We start from the raw sequence: 20,183 nt of genomic DNA, 5'->3' as shown, positions 1-20,183 counted from the left end.
ATGAAGTGCAGAAAAACAGGACAGGTTCTCATTTTCATTTGTGCACCATGTATGATGAGCATACATACTGCTGTCATTCAAGTTAATTAAAGTGGTCAATCTTAGCCAAATATCGATCAAGTCATATTACTCTGGATGAAAAAGCTCTTCAGTTCAAAATCAAAGCATGAATTCCAACAGACTAAAGATATGGAATATGACTAAAGTTAGCAGAATAACAGCTCCAGCTGTTATTTTTGTCCTTTTTACTGATGCCCTGAAACACTCCTTGCCCCTTTGTAATGTCACATCCATCCTCTAAAAAACCAACCACTCTTGACCTTCCCAAATACAGACAGATCCTCTGCTTCTCAGACTTCTGCTTCCAAACTAAAAACTCTTACCACAAGTAATTTATTCAAGTTAATCGGTCTTCCATCATGGCTACCTCATCACACCACTACAAAAAACTACTCTAATCTCAGATTTCTGAATTCTCTTGCCAGCTTGTGGTCTGATATGCATTATAATCCTTCTTCCCAAGTTCCTTCTTACCAGACATGAACTATACCTTTCTTAATTATGAGGAGTGATGACTCCTTTGCTAATTTTATGCTTCTGCACAAGCCACTTATAAAGGCAAGTGTATATATAGAGAATAGAAAGAGTATTCAGTGTTTACATGGTAGTTTTAAATCCTGTCACTAAGATGTCCCTTGTTACGTTACAGCAGCCTACTTCACATTTTATTCTAAATAAATGACGCAGAAGAAACATACCATCAAAAGGTCATTTGCAACATTAATTTACATCCTTCCAAAACACAAATATTTTACAAGCAAGCACTTTTACAGTAATTGTTTTCATTTGATATATCAGCAATCACAAAAGCAAAACAAGAGTTCAAATGCTAAAGAAACTGCAAGATTTGTTTAAAAAATAAAGCTGTACATATTATATTGTAAAACTGAGCAAACCTGCTTTTCCTTCATAATGACTTCCAGTTTGCATTCTTTTTCAAACTTGTCCACTTTTTCTGCTTCTTCTTTTACTTTTGAGATACAGTAATAGCCATAGTTAATACACTAGCTAAAATATACTCCAAGTTAAATACAGTTTCCAGTTTAAGATTGCTTTTAATTGTACAGCTGTACAATTTATTTCATAAAGAGTAATCAGACAAATTAATTTTTGCACCAGCTTTCCACAGAATTAGTCCATTATTCCACTTATTATTTAATAGTTTGTTATAAAAAACCTAACAGAAATGCACTAACAGGCACATAGTAGCATAAATAAAGCAAATGTAATGAAAATTTCTGCAGCTGTAGACTAGCGCATTATCATTTAAATAAACCAACTACATAAAATAAGTAGTTATCTCTAGACTGTACTTCACAGATAAAACTTAAGATTTTGAGTGACTACTTGAAGAACAAAGTTCAAAATCTGACCCAGTGTAAAAACAATAAAAGGGCCCAGGCATTTAATAGCAGGCAGCATGAATAAAAAAGGGTCCAGACTGTCGCAGTGTTAACAGTTCACCATTATAGCACTTCGTATCTTTCTGGCCTGAAACTGCATGCAATAAAACCTTTGAAGTACAAAATTGTTAAGCCTGCAGCATAAACAAAATAAACAGAATTCTCACATTTGAAACACATTTCCAATCTGGTGTTCTCCGCTTGCACACGAAGCTCTTCAAATGCCATTATCATTCTCTAAAAATGAAATTCAATATATATGTTCATATAAAACTAAGCAATGAAGAATTATGTTTATGGTTTGTTGTTGAGTTAACAATGTTATAATTATTCAAAGTTGGAAGTTTAAGAATTTCTATACTCAAGATCTAAATTTCAAGCATGAAATATTTTTACTGGTCCATGTTTGTAGATCCCTAACACAACGGAGGAGGAGTAGTGCTTTTCTTAGTTGCTACCACAGCCTATAATTAATATGTAACCATTATACCATGTACTCTCTGTATCCGCTTAACATCAAGTTCATCACTCCCAAACAATGATGCCTTGCATTTCTCTATTATAAATATATTAGGTTCTTATCTTCCACACTAGAATAATCAATAACAAAAATATAATGAATTAATTTATTTGGCAAGACTACACTTCTTTTGCAAATTAAAAAGGTAAAAACCCTCTTTAAGTCAAGGAATATTCACGCATTAAATTTCTTATTCCACGCAAAAAAAATCACCAGTTCCCATAATGAATTTTGTTGTTGTGTCCCACTCAAAATTGAAATTAATTTTCTTTGTTCATGTTTATCTTACATTGCACTTTACGTTAAATAAAATTATCTAATAGAATAACCCTAATATACCTGACCTCAAAACTTACTGAAGACAGCCCTATGCAACCTACTCTAGTTGACCCTGCTTTTAGCAGGGGAAGTTCTCCAGATGTTCTCCAGAGGATGCTTCCAACCTCAGCCATTCCATGAAATCACCAGATAGATAGGTGAAACAGAGTACAAAAAGAAGACAGAAGTTATCACAGTCACCTAACATGAAGCAGGTCATACATATCCCACAGATCATATGGATCTACGTCCCAAACACTGTTGCATTTTATCCAATGAATGTGCCCTATACAATACAAAAATAATTATTGAAAAGGGACTGAAAACCTGACTTCCTGCATCACACATGATGGTTATAATCACTTTATCAGAGAACATTCTTTGTACAAATAGTATCTCAACATATCCATATAATTCGGATCACATTTGAGCCTTTTAACAAGCTACATCACTTACCTCAACATTGTTATTAAGTTCCACGTATAGTTGTCTTGTTTCTTCTCTTTCATGTTCATCTATCAAAGTAAGAATGTACCATAAAGTTTTCCTTTTGAAAAAGAATACCAGCTGTCCAAGCCATTATGCTTAAACAGCATAATGAATTTTAAAAGGAATTATAGGCTCTTTTCTTATTTAAAAAAATCATTATGAAACAGGGTGACAAAAGTTATATCATGTGGAGAAAACGTATATTCCATTGAAACATCAATCAAGCTCAGCTTTTCAAACTTCCTTCCCAATCTCATTTTTTCTGTGAATAGTGTAATTCTGGATCAATTTATATAACTATTAATTTTTACAGTATTAATGTTGTTGAATATTAATGTATCAAGTGTTAGGGTTTTAAAAACTGTAATATAAGGTTTAGCACTGAATTTCTTCCCATCAGCAGAGACGCCCATGACCACAGAACTGTCATTATAGAATTGTAACAATATTCCATCTCCATATTTTTCTTTTTTTTTTTTCTTTCATTTTTGTAATTGGTATTATTTTTCCCTAAGAAAACAGTTACAGAAAAGAATAGTAAGAAACACAGCTATCAAAGAAGTACGGTACATCTATACACAGGTGTTGAATTTCATATAGAATAAAATCCCAAGTCAAGAACATATTTTAAAACTTCGGGAATTTAAACTTTGTTAAGTCATCCAACTGTCTTGGCTCGGTCAATTTAGTGAGAAGAATGCTAGTGTCTTGGAGTTTGGATCTTTTTTCCCTCGTGAATCTGTAACTGCTCCAAATGTCAATTCTGCATAATGTCATAATGTCAACTCAGCGTAATGTCAACTCTGGAAATTTGTTAGAGAGACCTGGGACAGGTAACTAGAGTGGATTCTACTGCATAAACATGGGAAGGAAGTGCCACCTCATATGTCTTTATATATTCAAGGTATTTGGATGGAACTGAAAAACATCAGTGGACTGACAAGACCTCAGGAGATCTGCACTCCTCTGGAGTGGCTGCTACCGTCTAAGCAGGGCTGTTTACACTGCCTTAAACCTGTATCAGTGTTTAGACACCTAAAAAGCTCCGAGGCTTGTAACCTTTTAGCAAACAATCATATTGACTTCAGAAAACCTCTGGATTTAGCATTACAAAACACATGTGGATGAGACGTATGGCTTCAACTTCTAATGGAACAGAATGATAGCTCTTTTTCCTTTATGAATTTAGAGAAAGCTAGAAGTACATTTACTTTCATAAATCAAAATTTAAATAGCATTTACATTTGGTGGTCTTCTCTGTGAAGTCAGTACAGGTTTTCTTGAACAGATTACACAGATGTCTTGAAGCGCTGTTTCTAAAAGAGGAAAAAATACTGTAATACGTTGTCACAGGAATGCATGGTAGTTTGAATACCTAAGTAGTAACAGTGTAAATGCCCTGATGACCTTCACAATTTAACAGCTGTATGTAACTTCCCAGCATTAGTTCTCAGCATGAAAACTAATTATTTTCACAAAAATATATTTGATTGTATGACTTACTCTTTTAAAAGATCTTTATTTTCACATATCTCATCTTCCAGTTTTAAACTTAGTTTTTCGTTTTCAAACTAATTTCATAGGGAACAAATATAAAAACACATTGTTATTGAAAAAATATACTAGAAATATACACTTCTCAAATCTCGCATGAAAAAGTAATTTTCTGCATCAGAAGACAGAAATCTATTTTATCTGATATTATATGCTGAGAAATCTTTTGCTAGTTTCCCTGAAAGACATAATAATAAATAATGATTTTTCCAGCAACTGAAACACTTACAAGTATATTATTCCTACATATATTCACACATTACTGCGTGCAGCCCTTCTCAGAATAACCATTTTCTCAAGGCAAAAGTCAAGCAATCAAAGATGACTCAGGTAACCAAATCCAAATCAAAACACACACAACTACAAAAAAGGACCAATATTTTGTTTAAAATATGTAATTCAGTCACAGTTGTATGCATATGTTTTTCTATCCACCACTACCAGCGAGATAAGAAACTGGGATAAAGGAGAGTGCTCTATTTCCTCTGTGTGTTGAATACAGAAATATGCATGAGCATACTTTACACATATCAGGAGGATGAAAGCTTATTCAGTCTTGAAGAGGTTTCTGCATACCCACAGTATGATGTGCACGTAAATAATACAAAAATGGAATGCACATTGTTAAAAAGAGGAAAACCATTTTTAAAAAACAAAATGTTATTTTTTCCTTTAATAGCAGTAGAGCCATAGGTCATTGGTATCTAGCCAAATGGCTTCCAAAAGTCATCACAGCAACAGTTCAAAATATCTTCAACCTGTGCAACGTTCTTTAATATTTAATTGTATGAATAATATTTTCATACTAAATCAGCAAGTACTTTCTCTTTACTTTACATATTAAATGTGTATTGTACAATACTGGCCTGCAATTCCTGAATGGCTTTACGCTGTGCTTCAATAATCTTTCTATTTTCTTGCAGTTTTCTTTCTTTCTGCTTTAGTTCAGATTCTACAGTTAGTTTCCACCGTTTGATCTTCTCAGCCTCTTTGTAGAGTTTTGAATACAATTCATTCATTGTTTCTACATTCTATTAAAACAGGTTCCACAATTTAATCTCAAATGCTATTTAATTAATAATGTTTTAGATACATATTTATCTTTTAGAAATATCACAAGAGTAAATTTTTTTCCACAGATGGTGACACAAGCTTATATATGATCAGGAACCACAGTTTAAATCTTTGTGCATCCACTGTGTATGTATCAAAAGACATTACAGAACAAGAGACACAAACACAAGTGAAAAATACCCCACTCCCTCCAGATATAGTAACATCGCTAAATAGATAACCTTAAAGATATAGATAACCGCACTCCACCAAAAGTCAATAGTTTTGCTAGAATTATCAGTACAGCCAAGATTCCTTCCGTTAAGTTCTTCACACCATTTCCCTCCTCTTATTCTGACAGATACTGCTGAGTTAAGTAAAAGCAGCTTCAGAGATCTTGCCCAAGTCTACCTGTGATATGTTTTTGCAGTTAACTCATACACAAAGCAGGAGGGAAAACCAACCAACCTCGTGCTCTTTAAAGCACAATACAAGCAGTGCTTACTCAGTGGTTTAGGCAGGTAATAGTACAGCAGGCCACAGGGCAGTTCTGCAGTTTGTTTTAGGTATGCTGTCACCTAATGCTATCCTTGTTTTGGCTGCATCGTAATACTACTACAGTCCTAACTGTACTTTAATAGCTGCTAGGGCTAAAAGAAGTTTAGTCCTCAGGGATATAAAAATCATTAGGAGCACTGCAAGAAATATGTTCCATTGCTGCAGCAAACAGCATTTCATACCTGGGAAGCACAGGAAGCTACCGGAAAAAAAAAAAAGTTAGCTTTACTGAGCTATACTAAAGCAGAAAAACATTGGTAAAGACACTATGAGAAGAATCAAATGCTTGAGGAAACCACTCCACTAAATTCATTGTTTTATAGGTAAAATAAAGCCAGACAAGGTAATTGGGATAATCTGCTTCGATTTTCCAAAGAATACTCTGACTTCAGTCCTTCAGCCTTTCAACAGGCTATTCAGAACCAGTTTCACAAAGATATTTAAGTGCCTAAATCTTACTCTCATTAAAACTCTCATACTCCCCAGGCACTTTAAATTAAAAAAAAAACATCAACCAAAAAACCCCCAACACACAGCTTGGAAATCTCCTTAGTATTTAAAGATTTATCTCCAGGCATGTTCCACTGAATCACAAATACCTCCTCCAAGTGATTCAGCTTTAAACAGGAGACAGAAAATTATTATCCCCCTTTAACTACTTCCTGTAGCCTTGAAGCATCTATTAGAATAGTGCTTTAGGCACTGTTTTGGGAACAAATTAAGAGGCCCTAAGAAATAAGATATGCAGAGTTTATACTTAGCTGACCTCTTCATCTACCTCAGAGAAAAGTTTTACTTGCTGTGAAATCGCATCTGAAATATGAAGAGATTTTGATCAGAGTATTTCTAAAAAACTAACAGTGGAACTGTATTTAAGAGTGTTATAGCTATGAAATTGTTAAACTACTAATGAAAAATGTCAACAATATTAAAAAAAATATAAAAAATGTGCAAGTTAAATGCTTATTTTACTCTTACCTGTGTCAGTGATTTCATCACGGTTCGGTGTATTCATCATTACAAATGGCAAATTAAAATCATCATCTGGGCATTTGTTAAAACCCTGCACAAATTTAAAAATTAGTTTCCTATTGGTAGGTTTATAAAGAAGGATTATAAAACCCAGGAAAAAAAAAAAGTACTGCTAATGTGAATATAAAATTTTCCATTAATAAATCAACTATCTACAATTTTTAAAGCCCAAGGTACTGGTAATGGATTTGGAATTCTCCTGCTTGCTCCTTACTTCACAGTGGCTTTTCAAACCTTTTTTTCAGACCTTTTTTTTGGTCTTTTGTAGTTTGCTTTACAGACTACACTGTGTCCAAAGCTGAAGCTTTCAATTACAAGAACTTACTAGCTACTGCATGCCTGTACACAGTTGCATAGTAAAGGACTCATTAACCAAATTTCTTTTTTTTAAGTCCAGTATTTGATACTTATGTTTTGCTTTATTCCCAGGAGTACTTGTAAAGCACATGTTATTATGTTTTAGCATGAAAATTTAATTTTACAAGGTGTCTTAAAAGTCAAAGAATTGTCTTGTAAATAGAGTAATTCATCTCCTGTCAGAATGTCACATTTGAATCTAAACATATTTCATAAGGAGCCTCAACATGAAAAACCATCTTGCTGAATTCACCTAACTCAGACTGTAGTGACAGAACATCATGGCACACTGGATCTGGTGGGACCGATAAATCAAAGCCAGGAAGGGTATTTGAATGGTGCACTTCCCACTTACTGTTCTGAATTACCCACATCAAACACGTATTTATCATTGGTGGTGTACAGTTAAACACACAGCAGATGCTCAAGAAGACAATTATCTTCGGTTTTGACAGAAAAACGTTAAAAGTCTTTGATATGTTACCCCCCCAGCACGGATCAGTCAGAGTTTGCAGAAAAGTTAGTTCAGCTGACGCGCCTTCAGGCACACATGTGCTTTCCTGGACGGAGGGTCGGTCAAGGCTTTGCCTGGAGACTGCCCAAGCCCCCCTGGAAGGGAGCCTTCTACCGCTCTCGCCCCCCGCCCGCCCGCCAGGCGTTGCCGCTGGAGCCGCAGAAGGCGAGGCAGGCGGCAGCACCGTTTACCTGACACTGCCCCGTTGCCCGAGCGCTCGCCTGGGGTTTGACGGCAGACACCTGGCCACCGCTCAGGCGCGGAGGCACGAACAACTTAAAAGGTTTTTCTTTTTCCATGGCCTCGGAGAAGAGGGCAGGTCCCAGAGCCAGCGTCTCCTGACGGGCGCACTAATGCGCCAGCTGCTGAGGGAGAGCAAAAAGGCGGGAAGCGAACGAGCGCGACGGAGGCGGGAAGGGAGGCGGCGCGTGCCGGGCCGCGCGAGGCGGAGCATGGCGCTCGGGAGCGCGCCGTTCTGCTAGGGCGCCGCCTAGTGGAGGTCCCAGACCTCGCAGAGCAGGGCGGTGAGCCGCGGGTCCCTCGTCCGCCACGTCACCAGCACCTCCGCGTGGGCGTGGTTGAGGGTGCGCAGCTCCGTGAGGCGCCCGACGAGGCGGGCGAAGCGCTGCGGATCCTCGGGGTGGTGGATCTTCGAGTGCTTGTAGAGGAGGCCCAGCAGCGGCTCCTGCAGCTCTTCGACGTGCCGCTTGTTCCTCAGGAGCGGGCGGTCTGCGGGAGCGCGGCGGGACAGCGCGGTTAGCGGGCGGCGGCGGGCCGGGCTGGTGCCCCTGAGGGCTGGGGGGGGGGCGGGCCGCGCCTGGGGAGAGGGAAGGCCTGCGACGAGAGCCGTGACAGCTAGCCCCCCCCCGCCCAATTTACCTGAAAAAAACACGGTGGTTGCTACAAGCAGCGCATACTCTGTCTCGGTCACTTTCAGTTCCCCCATGCTTCTATAGAAGTAAAACAGTGCGGTAATAAACTCCTCGGTTATACCTTAAAAATGAAATAAAATATTCAATGTTATTTCAATGGAGAAACAGGCGCTGCTGGTACAAATCATCCCTGTCCTAATCTTGTAAGGCTCTGGACTGTTCCATTGCATGGAGTTAGCAAACTTCGTGAAAACAATGTTAATTTCTGAAGCAGTAATAAAAGTTGTATTGCCGTTGTGGAGCTGTGGAGCTCTTGGTAATATAGCTGAAGGCTTTATCTTGGGATATAAGCAAACATGACCACCACCTCTTCCTCCCATGAGGATGTAATGCCTGCACACATAACAAAGCAGCTTGAGGGAGAGGGAGAGGAGAGAAGAGAATAAGCAGCAGTCACACCGATGGCGTTAGCTCACTGTGATTAAGAACAGGACTGGCAAAGCAAAAGATCCCCAGGTGTTTTGATTCTGAGACTCCGTTACCTGTGGTAGTAGTGGAAGTTGGACTCTCTTCATTGTGAGACATTTCCATGGAATAAATGTTGTTTTTATCAAGGTTTTGAACGTGACAACATGTCCCATGGTCAGAAAGTCTTACATGACCTGGAACAAGACAGTTGACAGTTCCCAGTCAAGCTTAATGTGACTCTAAATATTTGTCTGTGTCTGCTTTGCAGATACATACCTGGAAATGTGTGAATTTTTCCCAGTTCCATGCAGATAGAAAAAATGGTTCTTTTTGGCATCCAGCACCAAGTTCATTGGTGTCAATATTGTTAGTTAAAGTCTCTTGTGTTAAACTTGACACAATATATAATGTCGATAATATGACTAATATTATCCACCCCACAATTTGTGCAAACACTCAAAAATACTGCTCTTTGGAACAAATGGGAGGAAAACACATCCAATTAAATTTTTATTTATTTATTTCATTTTTTATGTTCTTTGAAAAAGAAGCCTATAGAAGGTATGTGGGCATTACCAGTACTATTCTAAGTACCACTATGCTTGAACAGGAAATTATTTGAGATTAAGCAAATTAAAATGAATGGATTTTTTTTCAAAGTGGCAGAACCTTCTACTGGTGTTAATAGAAAGCTTGTTAGTCAAACTTACTTTCACTTGTTGATGGTTGGCATTCACCAATTCTTTGGTTATATATTTGGGCTGAACGTAAAAACATTGCCTCAACTGTTGACCCTTTTAGCAGTGCGATCTGATCTTCACTAGCTAAACTTTCAAATCCTGCAGACAAAGATAAATGTTAAGAATCAAGGAAGGCTGTGGCTGTCTTTAAGCCCCTAACGTGAGTTGATAAATTTATTTTTTTAATAAATGCCTTTACTGGAAAGGAGGAGCCATAGTTAAAAGATGCAGGTACCAAAGACTATTGGGATCTTTCTTGCTAGTTTGCAAGTTAGACATGTTGTCAGTGTCCAGTGTTAGAAGTTTGACAGGAAGATACAAGTAAAAATTTTGGGACTAAGCAAGATGTAGAAAATGTCTTCCTAATATCTGATTTACATTACATGGCCTAACACCTTATAAATTTGCTACATTGCTTCATGACTGTGGATATTCTTATTCATTGATACCTGATCTTTTTTAAAAATGTGTTCATCTTTTGAAAAACTCATTATCTGAACTTGTAATTCAAGAGCGAAGGAACTTTATTGATCCTTGTCTTAATCCTGAACAGAGCAGGATATGTAACATAAGAAAACAAACAGCTCATCCATTATTTCAGATCTGTTCCACAGTAGTGCTAAATTACATCAAATATCTGCTTTAAACATGTTGATTGACTTTTGTCATTGTTTTACAACTTAAAGAGTAATGAAAAAATTACCACCCTCCCTGTCAAATGTTACTTTGTCAACTTTACATTGAAATGCAGTGAATTTAATTGCATGTTCCCTTGTTCTTTATGAAGGGAAAATATTAATAGGAGCACTTGGTTAGTCCCTTCTGTTCTGCCTTTTCCTTTGAAGCAACATCTGTTTTTTTTCTTTGATACCCGTGGTAAATTGCAAACTGAACTGGATTTCAGAGAATGTGCTGAAAGAGTAATTCACTCAAGAGGGTATTTTGTGGTCCATGTACTTTCAGAAAATGTCTCTACTCCATGTCAGAAATGGAAAAGAAATGTAATCATAGCACGCTTTTGAAGTGAATGCTTCTAACTTGTCCTCATGACACGTAAATAGTAAGTAACCTGGATCGTGAGAGTTGTAAGAAAAAATAGTCAGTTGAGTGAGAGTTTTTTCTCGAATTTGTGTTTTCTGCCTCTTAAAAAAAAAAAAAAAAGTCATACTATTCTGCAACATTTCCCATAGGAAGGAACTTACCTGGAAGTCGTTTTGTGAAATCCACTAAGACTTGAACATGAACAACTGCTGTCTCAGAGAGACGGAGAAAACTTTCCTCAGGACTTCCAGTTTCCTGTAGCTGCATGAAAGAGTGTTTAGACATCTGACATAACCAAGGTACAGTGCTTAGGATAATAATAGCTTAGCAATGCAGGCTGATTGTTCTGTATACGTACAAACTTCTTTGCTGCTTCAAGGGGAATTGTGTATTTTTGGTGTGCTGCTACAATGTGGCCAAGAAGCTGATGTTCCCCTGGAGTAAGTTCCATCTTCTCTGGGATCTGTTAAAAACATAAACCAATCGTGTGACAATGGCTTGGAGCAAAAACAAATGATAAAGAGATATTTTAGATAGAAAAATATCACACTTTTCCAGATCTTGTTGTAGATGATACGTGCTTACTATTCAGTCCCTCATCTTCCAGTTTTATGTTGCAGAGAAAACTGTTCTGTTTGAAATTCTTCCTGAGTCGCTTTGACTTGCACTGTACTTCAGTCAGCAAACCTGTGAGGCATGGAAGTGTGCATCAATAAGTATATTTTCAAATAATTACAATTTGAAATCATCACTTTTATTATTATAGATAACATGAGCCTTGCATCACAGGAGCCACCAACTATAAGGAACCGTGCTTCTAGAGAATATGGCAATGTGTTATTATTCATTACGCCAGTTACTGTTCAGTATCCACCAAAGGCCTGAGTGTTTGCAGTCTTCTTATGTTATCTTGCTTGTGGCTCTGTGACATACAAGTGTGAGAATTTTTCATTAAAAGCTATTGTTCAGGTTTTTTATTTTTCTGTTTTTTCCAAACACGAAAGCACATCTGATATGCTTACTGCTGTCCTGTCAAGGTTCAGGATATTTAGCTGTCTCTTGTTAGTACTTTCTTGTTTTTTCCTGTAATGTCTTTGAACAGCAGTCCTCTTAATTTCAGGAGGTACGTCCCAAGCATTGGTGGTTTCTGCAGATGAAGGTGCTACAGGTGTTACAGACTCCAAAGGTACATTTTCCTACAGCTAAATGAAATTTAGGCCAATACCATTTAGATCTAATGAGGCGAAGGGATTGACTTTGGAAAAGGTTTTACCCGAGTTGATTAGTAAATTAGCCAGCACGGAAGGAGCACTTACATTCTGCTAGCATTCCCACAGCTTTACACTTCTTCAGGCGACATTCCTGACACTTCCTTCGCATGTACATGTCCATTTCACAGTGACCACCATTCTTGCATCGATATACTGCATTTTTCGTTATGCTTCGTCGAAAGAAGCCTACAGACAGGGATCAGGTGTTGACTGAAGGAATCTAAGGAGCTTTCTCTCATAATGATTTAAAGAATTAAAGTGTCTTTTCGAGTTTTTTATGTGCTTTTTTTTACAAGGGAAACATTACCTTGATGTTAAATTTGCTTTTTAACAACATAGTTATGTCTTATTCTTTCTGACTAATATTAATTGCTATTTTCCATACCTGACCAAGATGGCTCCCATATAGCAAGTTAAATGTAAGTAACAAGTAATTATTACTTGTTTTTATTTAGTAAGTAAATTTAGTAACACTGAAGTAAACATATAATAAATGGTCATGAGAAAATCAACACCTGCTTAAACAGACACTATTCTAGTGAATAATCAGTGCAAAAAATCAGTTGCAGGAAGTGCTCATATTAAATACACGCTGTGAAAGCATTTCTTCAAAAATTGTTGTAAAAATTTGAATCTGGATAAGCATGTTAGAGGGTTCTTTAGACAAATTACAATCCTTTGTAGAACTGTCAAAAAATACTGAAATCTGTTTGCTTCCATCACAGCTGTGGAATGTCATGTTGGGCGCTGCGGGGCCAAGGTCTTGGCAAAGGCAGAGGTCAGCCTGTTCTCCTCTTACCTTTACAGCCTTCGCAGGTAAGGGCGTTGTAGTGATAGCCTGAAGCCTTGTCACCGCACACAACACACAGCTCCTCCTGCCCCTTCAGTCTCAGAGAAGAGTGGTTTAATCTTGGCCGTTTTAGTCCTTGGTACCCAGCGTCATCAATGTGGGGAGCCATGAAGGGGGGTTTGCTGAGTTCACAGCTGCTGATGATACACTGCCCGTCGCTGTACTGGGAGTCCAGGCCATATGTGCTGTACTGGGACTGAGGAGGTGGTGACTGTAATACTGGAGGAGGAATTTGAACTGTTGAGTATTGGCAGTAAGGCGCAGTCTGAAAATCGGTGTCTTGCAGCTGATAGTTAATGTGCTCCGGTAAAGCATCTAGATACAGAAGAGATTGAAAATGAAATAAAAACCTGAAGAGTATCTCGACGTCAGCTCCTTGAAAGTTTTAAAATGGTTTATAGATTAAATATTTAATCATAAATATTAGAGGAACACATTTTCAGAAGGACAGTCTGTCATTCTTTTTAAATGTGCTGTCTGTAATGTTTTTAAGTAAAATCTTGGATGTAGTGAAAATGGTTTGGTGACAGTTTGGGCAATGTCGTGGGTGCCACTGGATTCTTGTTAGTACGTCATTAAATATCACTTGCCAACTGATGATATAGCTACCTTTGATTTTACACTTAAGTGTAAGTTATCCACATTACAGAAGAATATTTTCCTGTAAGTAAGTGAATTTGTTAATGAGTGAAATGTTATTGGTACATGTTTCAGGCATAATTTTAAAAATGTTGCATAAGAAGAGTCTGAGAAAGATGGTCCAGAAATTAGAATGGTAAAAATTACTGTGACAGGAGTCCTAAAGTTGAAATTCAGTACAGGAAAAAGTAGAGACTTGTTTTATTTAGTGTTTTTGCATATATAATCCTTTATAGTTTAGAAATTTCATTTTAGCAAAATGTATGTACAGAATTATGAGGAGAACTTCTTCCTGCCTTTCTGTGTGTAGAGTTTTAATTTTATCCAGCCCCCCTTAAATGTACACAGCTGTGCTGAAGAAAGCTTGTGCAACATGCAACATGTTTCATTCTTCCTTCGGGATTGTTCAAATCTGTGTAAAAACAAATTCAAAAGTTTTTTTTTAAGCAGGTTGGAGGTCTCTTTCTTTATAACAAGCTTTGAGTCCTGCTTTTACTAATCCAGAATCAAATTAGTTACTGCAATTATAGTTCTATAAGATATAGAATAAACATTATCTATTTATAATGTATCTGGAATACTGTAATAAAACCTGTATCTTCTTCATACAAGTCAAAGGGAGACAGCACCAGTAATGTTTATATGAAATGATTGGTCAGCATAATCCCATTGTATACCAAAACCTGTATGAACACATGCTAGCATATTTCAATACACTTTCAGTATGGACTTGATAGTCAAATGTGTAGCTTCTAAAGCTTTTAAAGATAAACTAAAATGAAGCAAATAACTGGAATTTCTGCAGATGTTCATTTTACTAGATTGCTTTTTCATAATATAAAAATTTTGCTTTACTTACCATAATACTGTATGGGCTCGGGAAGACAATACCCATCAGGTACAGTGACAAATGTATTTGCCATATTCTGCTCCCAGCTGCACTGTTTCATTAACTTTGCTATGTGATAGAATTTTAAGACGAGAACCTAGAGAAATGGAAAAGTAAGAGAAACATCATGTGAGAAAGAATTGCTGGGTAGGTTTAGCTACAGAGCTAAAACTAGAAAATTCCAGAATGTGAAACAGTTTGCAGATCATAAGAAAATCAGAGGTATGTGCGAATTCACGTAATACTTTCAATGAGGATGCAAAACATTTGATTGTCCAATAGTACGGATTCAGGAGAGAGTCCATCCCTAAATTTCCAAGTTACAACTGTTTTGTTCCTCATTTTACATGAAACCACGTGAGGGAATCAGGCTGATAATTGGTAAATTCTCTAGTTCAGGAAGAGATTAAAAGGAGCTTCACTGGATAGAAAAAACTTGCTTTCAGAATGAGCTAGGGCATTTACTAATGTGAATGTCATGGATGTTCTGTTTCTGCACAAATATGGGCTTTTAGTGAATTTGCTTCATTCACTTTTTATGCAAATTTGAAGCAAGTGAATATATGAAAATAGCCTGGAAAGGCCAGCATAGAATATCTCTTCTTCCCCATGTAAATACTCTTTTATGCTGTAAAAGTCAGCTGTGCCCCACTTAAGCACTGCCTAATTTACATTAGGTTCCAAATTTAAGAGCCCGTATTCCTTTAAGAGTACAAAGCATCCTGTGAAGGCAAAAAAAATCAATCTTGTATAGGAGGTATTGCTGTCCAGAGAGCTGTTCTGTGTCCCCTAATTACTGAAGGAGCCCAGGCTCCTTCAGCGTTGGATGCTTTGACATTCACCATTACAAAGTGTACTCAGAGCTCACAGTGACACAGTTGGTGCAGAATAGCTGTTGTGCTTTGAGTTCAAAGCTTACCTTATTTTTCAGTAATTTCACTTTATAGAGAGTTTCTGAAAAAGTGTGTTCTAAAAATTCTTGAAAGAGTTTTAGAAAAAAATGTCTATATGGATACTAGCATCAGCTGGGTTTGAGTTTACGTATGTGTATAGGCAACCTCAGGTATTGCTTAGCAATTAAGTGGGAGTGGAATAGCTGTTAGAGAAGTAAACAGGAAAAGTTTCCCTTGCTGCTTTGTTCCTCTGTGTGTGTGGAATGTATGAGAGCATCGCTGGTTAGAAGTACGTTGTATCTGATGTCCGTTGAGTAAGGGCTCTGCAAGACAATTAGCCAGTGAACTACTCATAGGCTTTCCTTGAGCAGATGGGAAAGGGAGAAAAGATAAAAAAGTCAAGTAAGTATTTGGAAAGTATAGAAAATCAAACTGCTATGTGTGCAACAGGTTTCTCTGTATATGCCTCTTGCAGAATTTACAGCAAATTGGGTTTAAGATCTTCCTTAAAAGACTCACATGTTGGGTTTTATGCAATGCTTATAGCTAGCTACATCTGAGAAAATGAATGTATCATTTCAGGGAATCTCAATTGAAGTCATGACTTACAAGACACACATCGCATCCCCTAAAACTGGACATATCTTTGTAACTGAACACTTTCTCTTTGTGTTGTGAGCTGAAGGTGAAAAGATGCAGTGAGGCTGGAATGCTGATTTTTTTGTTATCTCTTCTAGTAAATATTTGTTTGAAAGAGAAATGACTCACTGAATCATGAGGTCCTTATCAGTTAGATCAATTTGGCCTGGGCAAAGTCTACATTTTTCCCCAAAAATGTGTATTTGCTGAAGAAATGTGTTTCTGGATTCCAGTAGTTTCTCTAAATAAAAATAATAAAAGAATAGAAGCTAAAATAAAATTACACTGATCCAGTCTGATAAAAATATTAAATTGAGAATATGAAGTACACGTTACCAAATGCAAGGTGGTCAGTTGATTAAACATTCTAAATCTTGGAAGCAGACTTTCATTTGGTAGTTTCCTCAATTTCTGTATTGTATGAGCATGGATTTGAGGATTTAGCCCTTCTTACTGATTTTTATGGCTAATAAAAGTTATCAGTTGCAATCACAGAATTCCTAGCTTAGCATGAGACTTTGTAAATTGCAACTTTTAAATTAAGAGAATGTTAGAACAGTATGAATAGTAAATCCAGTGGTTATTTGCGGAATGCTATACTGTCCTGAAATGAGACTTAATGGTGACACCTCTGCGTGAATGTCAGCTGTTTCATTTTCTGAGAATTTAGCGTAAACAAGCTTGTTCTTCTGATATAAAATAGCATTGGCCTTTTTAAAACAAAAAATATGAAGAACAGTATAAGATATGTAAGGAAGGAACTTAATTTTCTAGGACAGGAAAGATTTGATTATTTATAAGATTGACTGTCATAGTCATGTGTTACAACCTTTGCCTCACCCCTCATATATGAGTCAGTCTGCAGTAGGGAAGCCTCCTCCAGACTTTAGGAGTTGCTGAAGTTTTGTGATGCTGGTCTTTCAAAAGTTCGGTAGCCATCCCTAATCTCTCACACCTCACTGGGAGTGAACCATGACCTGAAGGACGCTTCTTCAGCCCACACATACATTCATTAACCCTTTGCCATGCAGGGAAGTAAATTCTGCACGCACACAAAGCTTAGCTACGTGCTGTGAAGCTGTGGAATCCTTGACAAAATGTAGCATACATGCCAAATTATAATTTTCAAAACATAGTAACTTGGACAGAGTTGAAATAAATTGGAGTAAGAGCTTTGGGTGTTTGGGGCAGTTATAGTCATGCTATTTCCAAACCAAAATATTTTGTGACCATTTTTCTCTTTTCTGTGTACTCAAAATATAGCCATTCTTTTTCTGCATGTGTGCTTTAAAAAGGAAGCAAAAAAAGAAGTATTCCCAGAGATTATGCGGGAAGGTCTTTAGCCTAAAAAGTGGAAATAACTGAAAACAAAAAGATTAATTTTTTAATAACTTCTTTCGTAGACTCACAAACAGTAATACAGTCAGGATTAAAGTCTTTAGTCCTTAGTCAAACATACTGACCTGAAAGAAAATGTCGTGTGCATAAAGGCACATGCTGTTCCCTGCATTTTCTTCTTCTCAATTTCTTCCACGGTGCTATTTCTGGGTATTTTCACATGTGAAATCCTGATCATTTGGAGAGGGTGGGGTGGTGGTGTTTGTTTTTAATTTTAAAAGCCTCTACAGGTGGGACAATTTAATTTTTAAATTTTTTTTTCAGAAGAAGGTGTGACCTAGACTGTAGGTTGCTTAAATGCATTTGAAAATGTTCTACTTTTACAGGCTTAGTTTTGCAGTAATCAGTCTTCTGAACTAATAATGTTCAATATAAGTTGGAATGTATGTTGATTCAAGGGGTTGTTTATCCATCTAATACAGAAATTCAGCAACATTCTAGTGTAACTAGTCCTAACTGAAAGACTTTTCAATTTATCAAAGATGGAAGCCATTAAAGAAGAAAAAAACCCGTTAATTGATAAAAGTAAAGTAGAATCACAAACCAGTCATTTAACACAATGTACACATTCTAGAATAGAATTCAGACTACAATACATACCATACATCTATTTATTGTTATTTATGAAAGATGTTGTTTTATCATTTTTATTGCTATAAAATACCATACCATAAAGTAACATATCTTCAACTTATATTATTAAATGTATTAAAATGCAAAACATACCTCTTGTAGAAGAGGCTCCAGGGAGCTCTTTCAGAAGTATGTATTGACAGTACTTTAACTGCTATCGTAAATATTTTGACAGTTGAGTCATAGCAAAATTTCTTGTTTACAGGGAATTTTAGGAACTCAAGCTGAAGGTCTTCAACGTTTATTTAACACACCTTGTGGCATGTTAATGAGCATGTAGTGCAACTAGATAGCACATTTCAATCTCATCTTAATCGCTGTATTTTTTTTTGCTTCTGGGAAGCATAGCTTAATTTTTTTCATTTGTGACATTTAAACCAAAAATTGAAAAAAATTTTAACTGAGCACAATTGGTGGCAACTATATGCGATGCCAGGTGATATATTCAGTTTCACTCACACAATTCAGTAATCACTGATTACTGTAATTAAAGAATGATTTTGCAGGGGAAGTTGTAGGATCACTTGATTGATCCTATATGCAGCTTATATGCATTATTAAGGTTTTATCTGTTTCTCCCGGTTTTAATGTGCCAAGAAGCTCCCCAAAGCTGCTGTTTCAATAAATCCCACTTATAATATGTGTTTCTTCCTTGTCATATAACAACCATAACAGGAATTGGCTTGTTTCACTAATGGATTGTGTTGCAATTATCTTGAAATTGTCCTTTGGAATGGTTACCCCATGAATAATTATTTGAAAGGTATAATTTTTATACATTGTAAAATAAGAGGTTAGAGGTTGTTTGAAACATACAGTTTGAAACATACAGTTTCCCAGGTACTTTGGGGAAGGGAAACAAATAGTTGAATTTAAAGTTGTTTTACTTCACTCTGTGTTAGAACAAATTCTTGGCAGTAGGATACCAAATTTAAAAGTGCATGTTTTCTATTTTCATTTAGTCAGCCATTTAAAAAGAAAGAAAAAAAAAAAGGAAAAAGAAGAAAAAAAGTCCAATGCCTGAAATATTTTCACATGGCAAATTGATTTATGACTAGAGCAACAATTTATAATCACAGAGCATTCAGAGAGGTAAATGAAATACTTACGGTGGTTCCAGAGAGTTTCTTGCTTCCAGAGTTGAGTCCGCTGGGCTGTAGCACTGATCCCAGCTCTGAGTCCAGCTGGAGCACACTGGGCCTTTTCCCTATTTATCAGTTTGTGTGCACACACTGGGCTCCAGACACTCCGCAGAGCAATGCTACGGCTCTGAGACACAAACTTCCCACACAGCCTTTTCTGGGGTCGAAGCAAGGGCAGCTGCAAGTCCACATAAATCAAATAAGAACTGGGTCATCAGGGACAGAGGCCATGGGGACCCTCACGTCACCGTTTCCCAGAGTTCTCCCTGTCCAATTACTAAAAATTCTGCTTTCTTGGTAGAATTTAAAATTCTCCCATTTTGATTGCTTAACATTGACACATATGAGTGTTAACAGATAATGTTCATTTGCTGGGCAGCTAAAATATTGCAATAGTATTATTTGGAGATATCTACATGCTGTAATAATTGAATTTGGAAACACTTGATTAGGCCAGTATCTCCAAACACAAATTGTTCTCCCTATTCTAATTCTGACATACCTGCGTTGATGCAGTAGACAGGGCTCATGTGTGTCCCCATAACAGAAAATGATCGTTAGCAACTTCTGTTGCCACTAATTTTGCAAAATTTCATTCTGAAAAACTGAAGTATTTACTTTATTAATGATTTCTAATAAATTAATTATTACAATTTGAGGTTTTCATCATTTCCTAGATACAAGATGCGATCTTTTTCTTTCTAACACATTTTCTTGTCGGGTATCGTGTCATTACACTAGCTGCCTAACGTGATGCACAGCAGATTGCAAAGACGGTAACTCCAGAAGGAGGTCACTTTTCTTCTAAGAACAATTCTCGATTTACCTCAGGAAAAAATGGTTCTGTTGT

At 36.9% G+C, this 20,183-nt stretch overlaps 2 protein-coding genes across 2 annotated transcripts in view; both read right to left on the bottom strand.

The window, feature by feature from the left end:
• Window positions 1–8,157, bottom strand: part of SYCP1 (synaptonemal complex protein 1) — a gene marked incomplete at its 5' end in the record, with an annotated part of 28,756 nt that extends 20,599 nt beyond the window's left edge. The window contains 9 exons of the mRNA XM_082494523.1: window positions 957–1,030; window positions 1,631–1,700; window positions 2,758–2,816; window positions 4,033–4,106; window positions 4,294–4,361; window positions 5,211–5,375; window positions 6,722–6,768; window positions 6,934–7,018; window positions 8,050–8,157. Coding sequence (XP_082350649.1) covers window positions 957–1,030; window positions 1,631–1,700; window positions 2,758–2,816; window positions 4,033–4,106; window positions 4,294–4,361; window positions 5,211–5,375; window positions 6,722–6,768; window positions 6,934–7,018; window positions 8,050–8,157 — 750 coding nt within the window. The remainder of the gene's footprint in view (window positions 1–956; window positions 1,031–1,630; window positions 1,701–2,757; window positions 2,817–4,032; window positions 4,107–4,293; window positions 4,362–5,210; window positions 5,376–6,721; window positions 6,769–6,933; window positions 7,019–8,049) is intronic.
• Window positions 8,158–8,348: 191 nt separating this feature from the next.
• Window positions 8,349–14,689, bottom strand: LOC309680783 (bile acid receptor-like; the record flags this gene model as incomplete). The annotated part of the gene is made up of 10 exons (XM_082494506.1): window positions 8,349–8,587; window positions 8,738–8,851; window positions 9,273–9,392; window positions 9,909–10,037; window positions 11,141–11,240; window positions 11,338–11,442; window positions 11,530–11,666; window positions 12,296–12,436; window positions 13,050–13,415; window positions 14,599–14,689. 10 exons carry the CDS (start codon window positions 14,687–14,689, stop codon window positions 8,349–8,351), a joined length of 1,542 nt encoding a protein of 513 aa, XP_082350632.1.
• Between the last annotated feature and the right edge of the window lie 5,494 nt (window positions 14,690–20,183).

This window comes from Vanellus vanellus (assembly GCF_965231255.1).
Source record: "Vanellus vanellus genome assembly, chromosome: 23".
Lineage (NCBI taxonomy): Eukaryota > Metazoa > Chordata > Aves > Charadriiformes > Charadriidae > Vanellus > Vanellus vanellus.
This window is presented reverse-complemented; position numbering and strand designations above follow the sequence as displayed.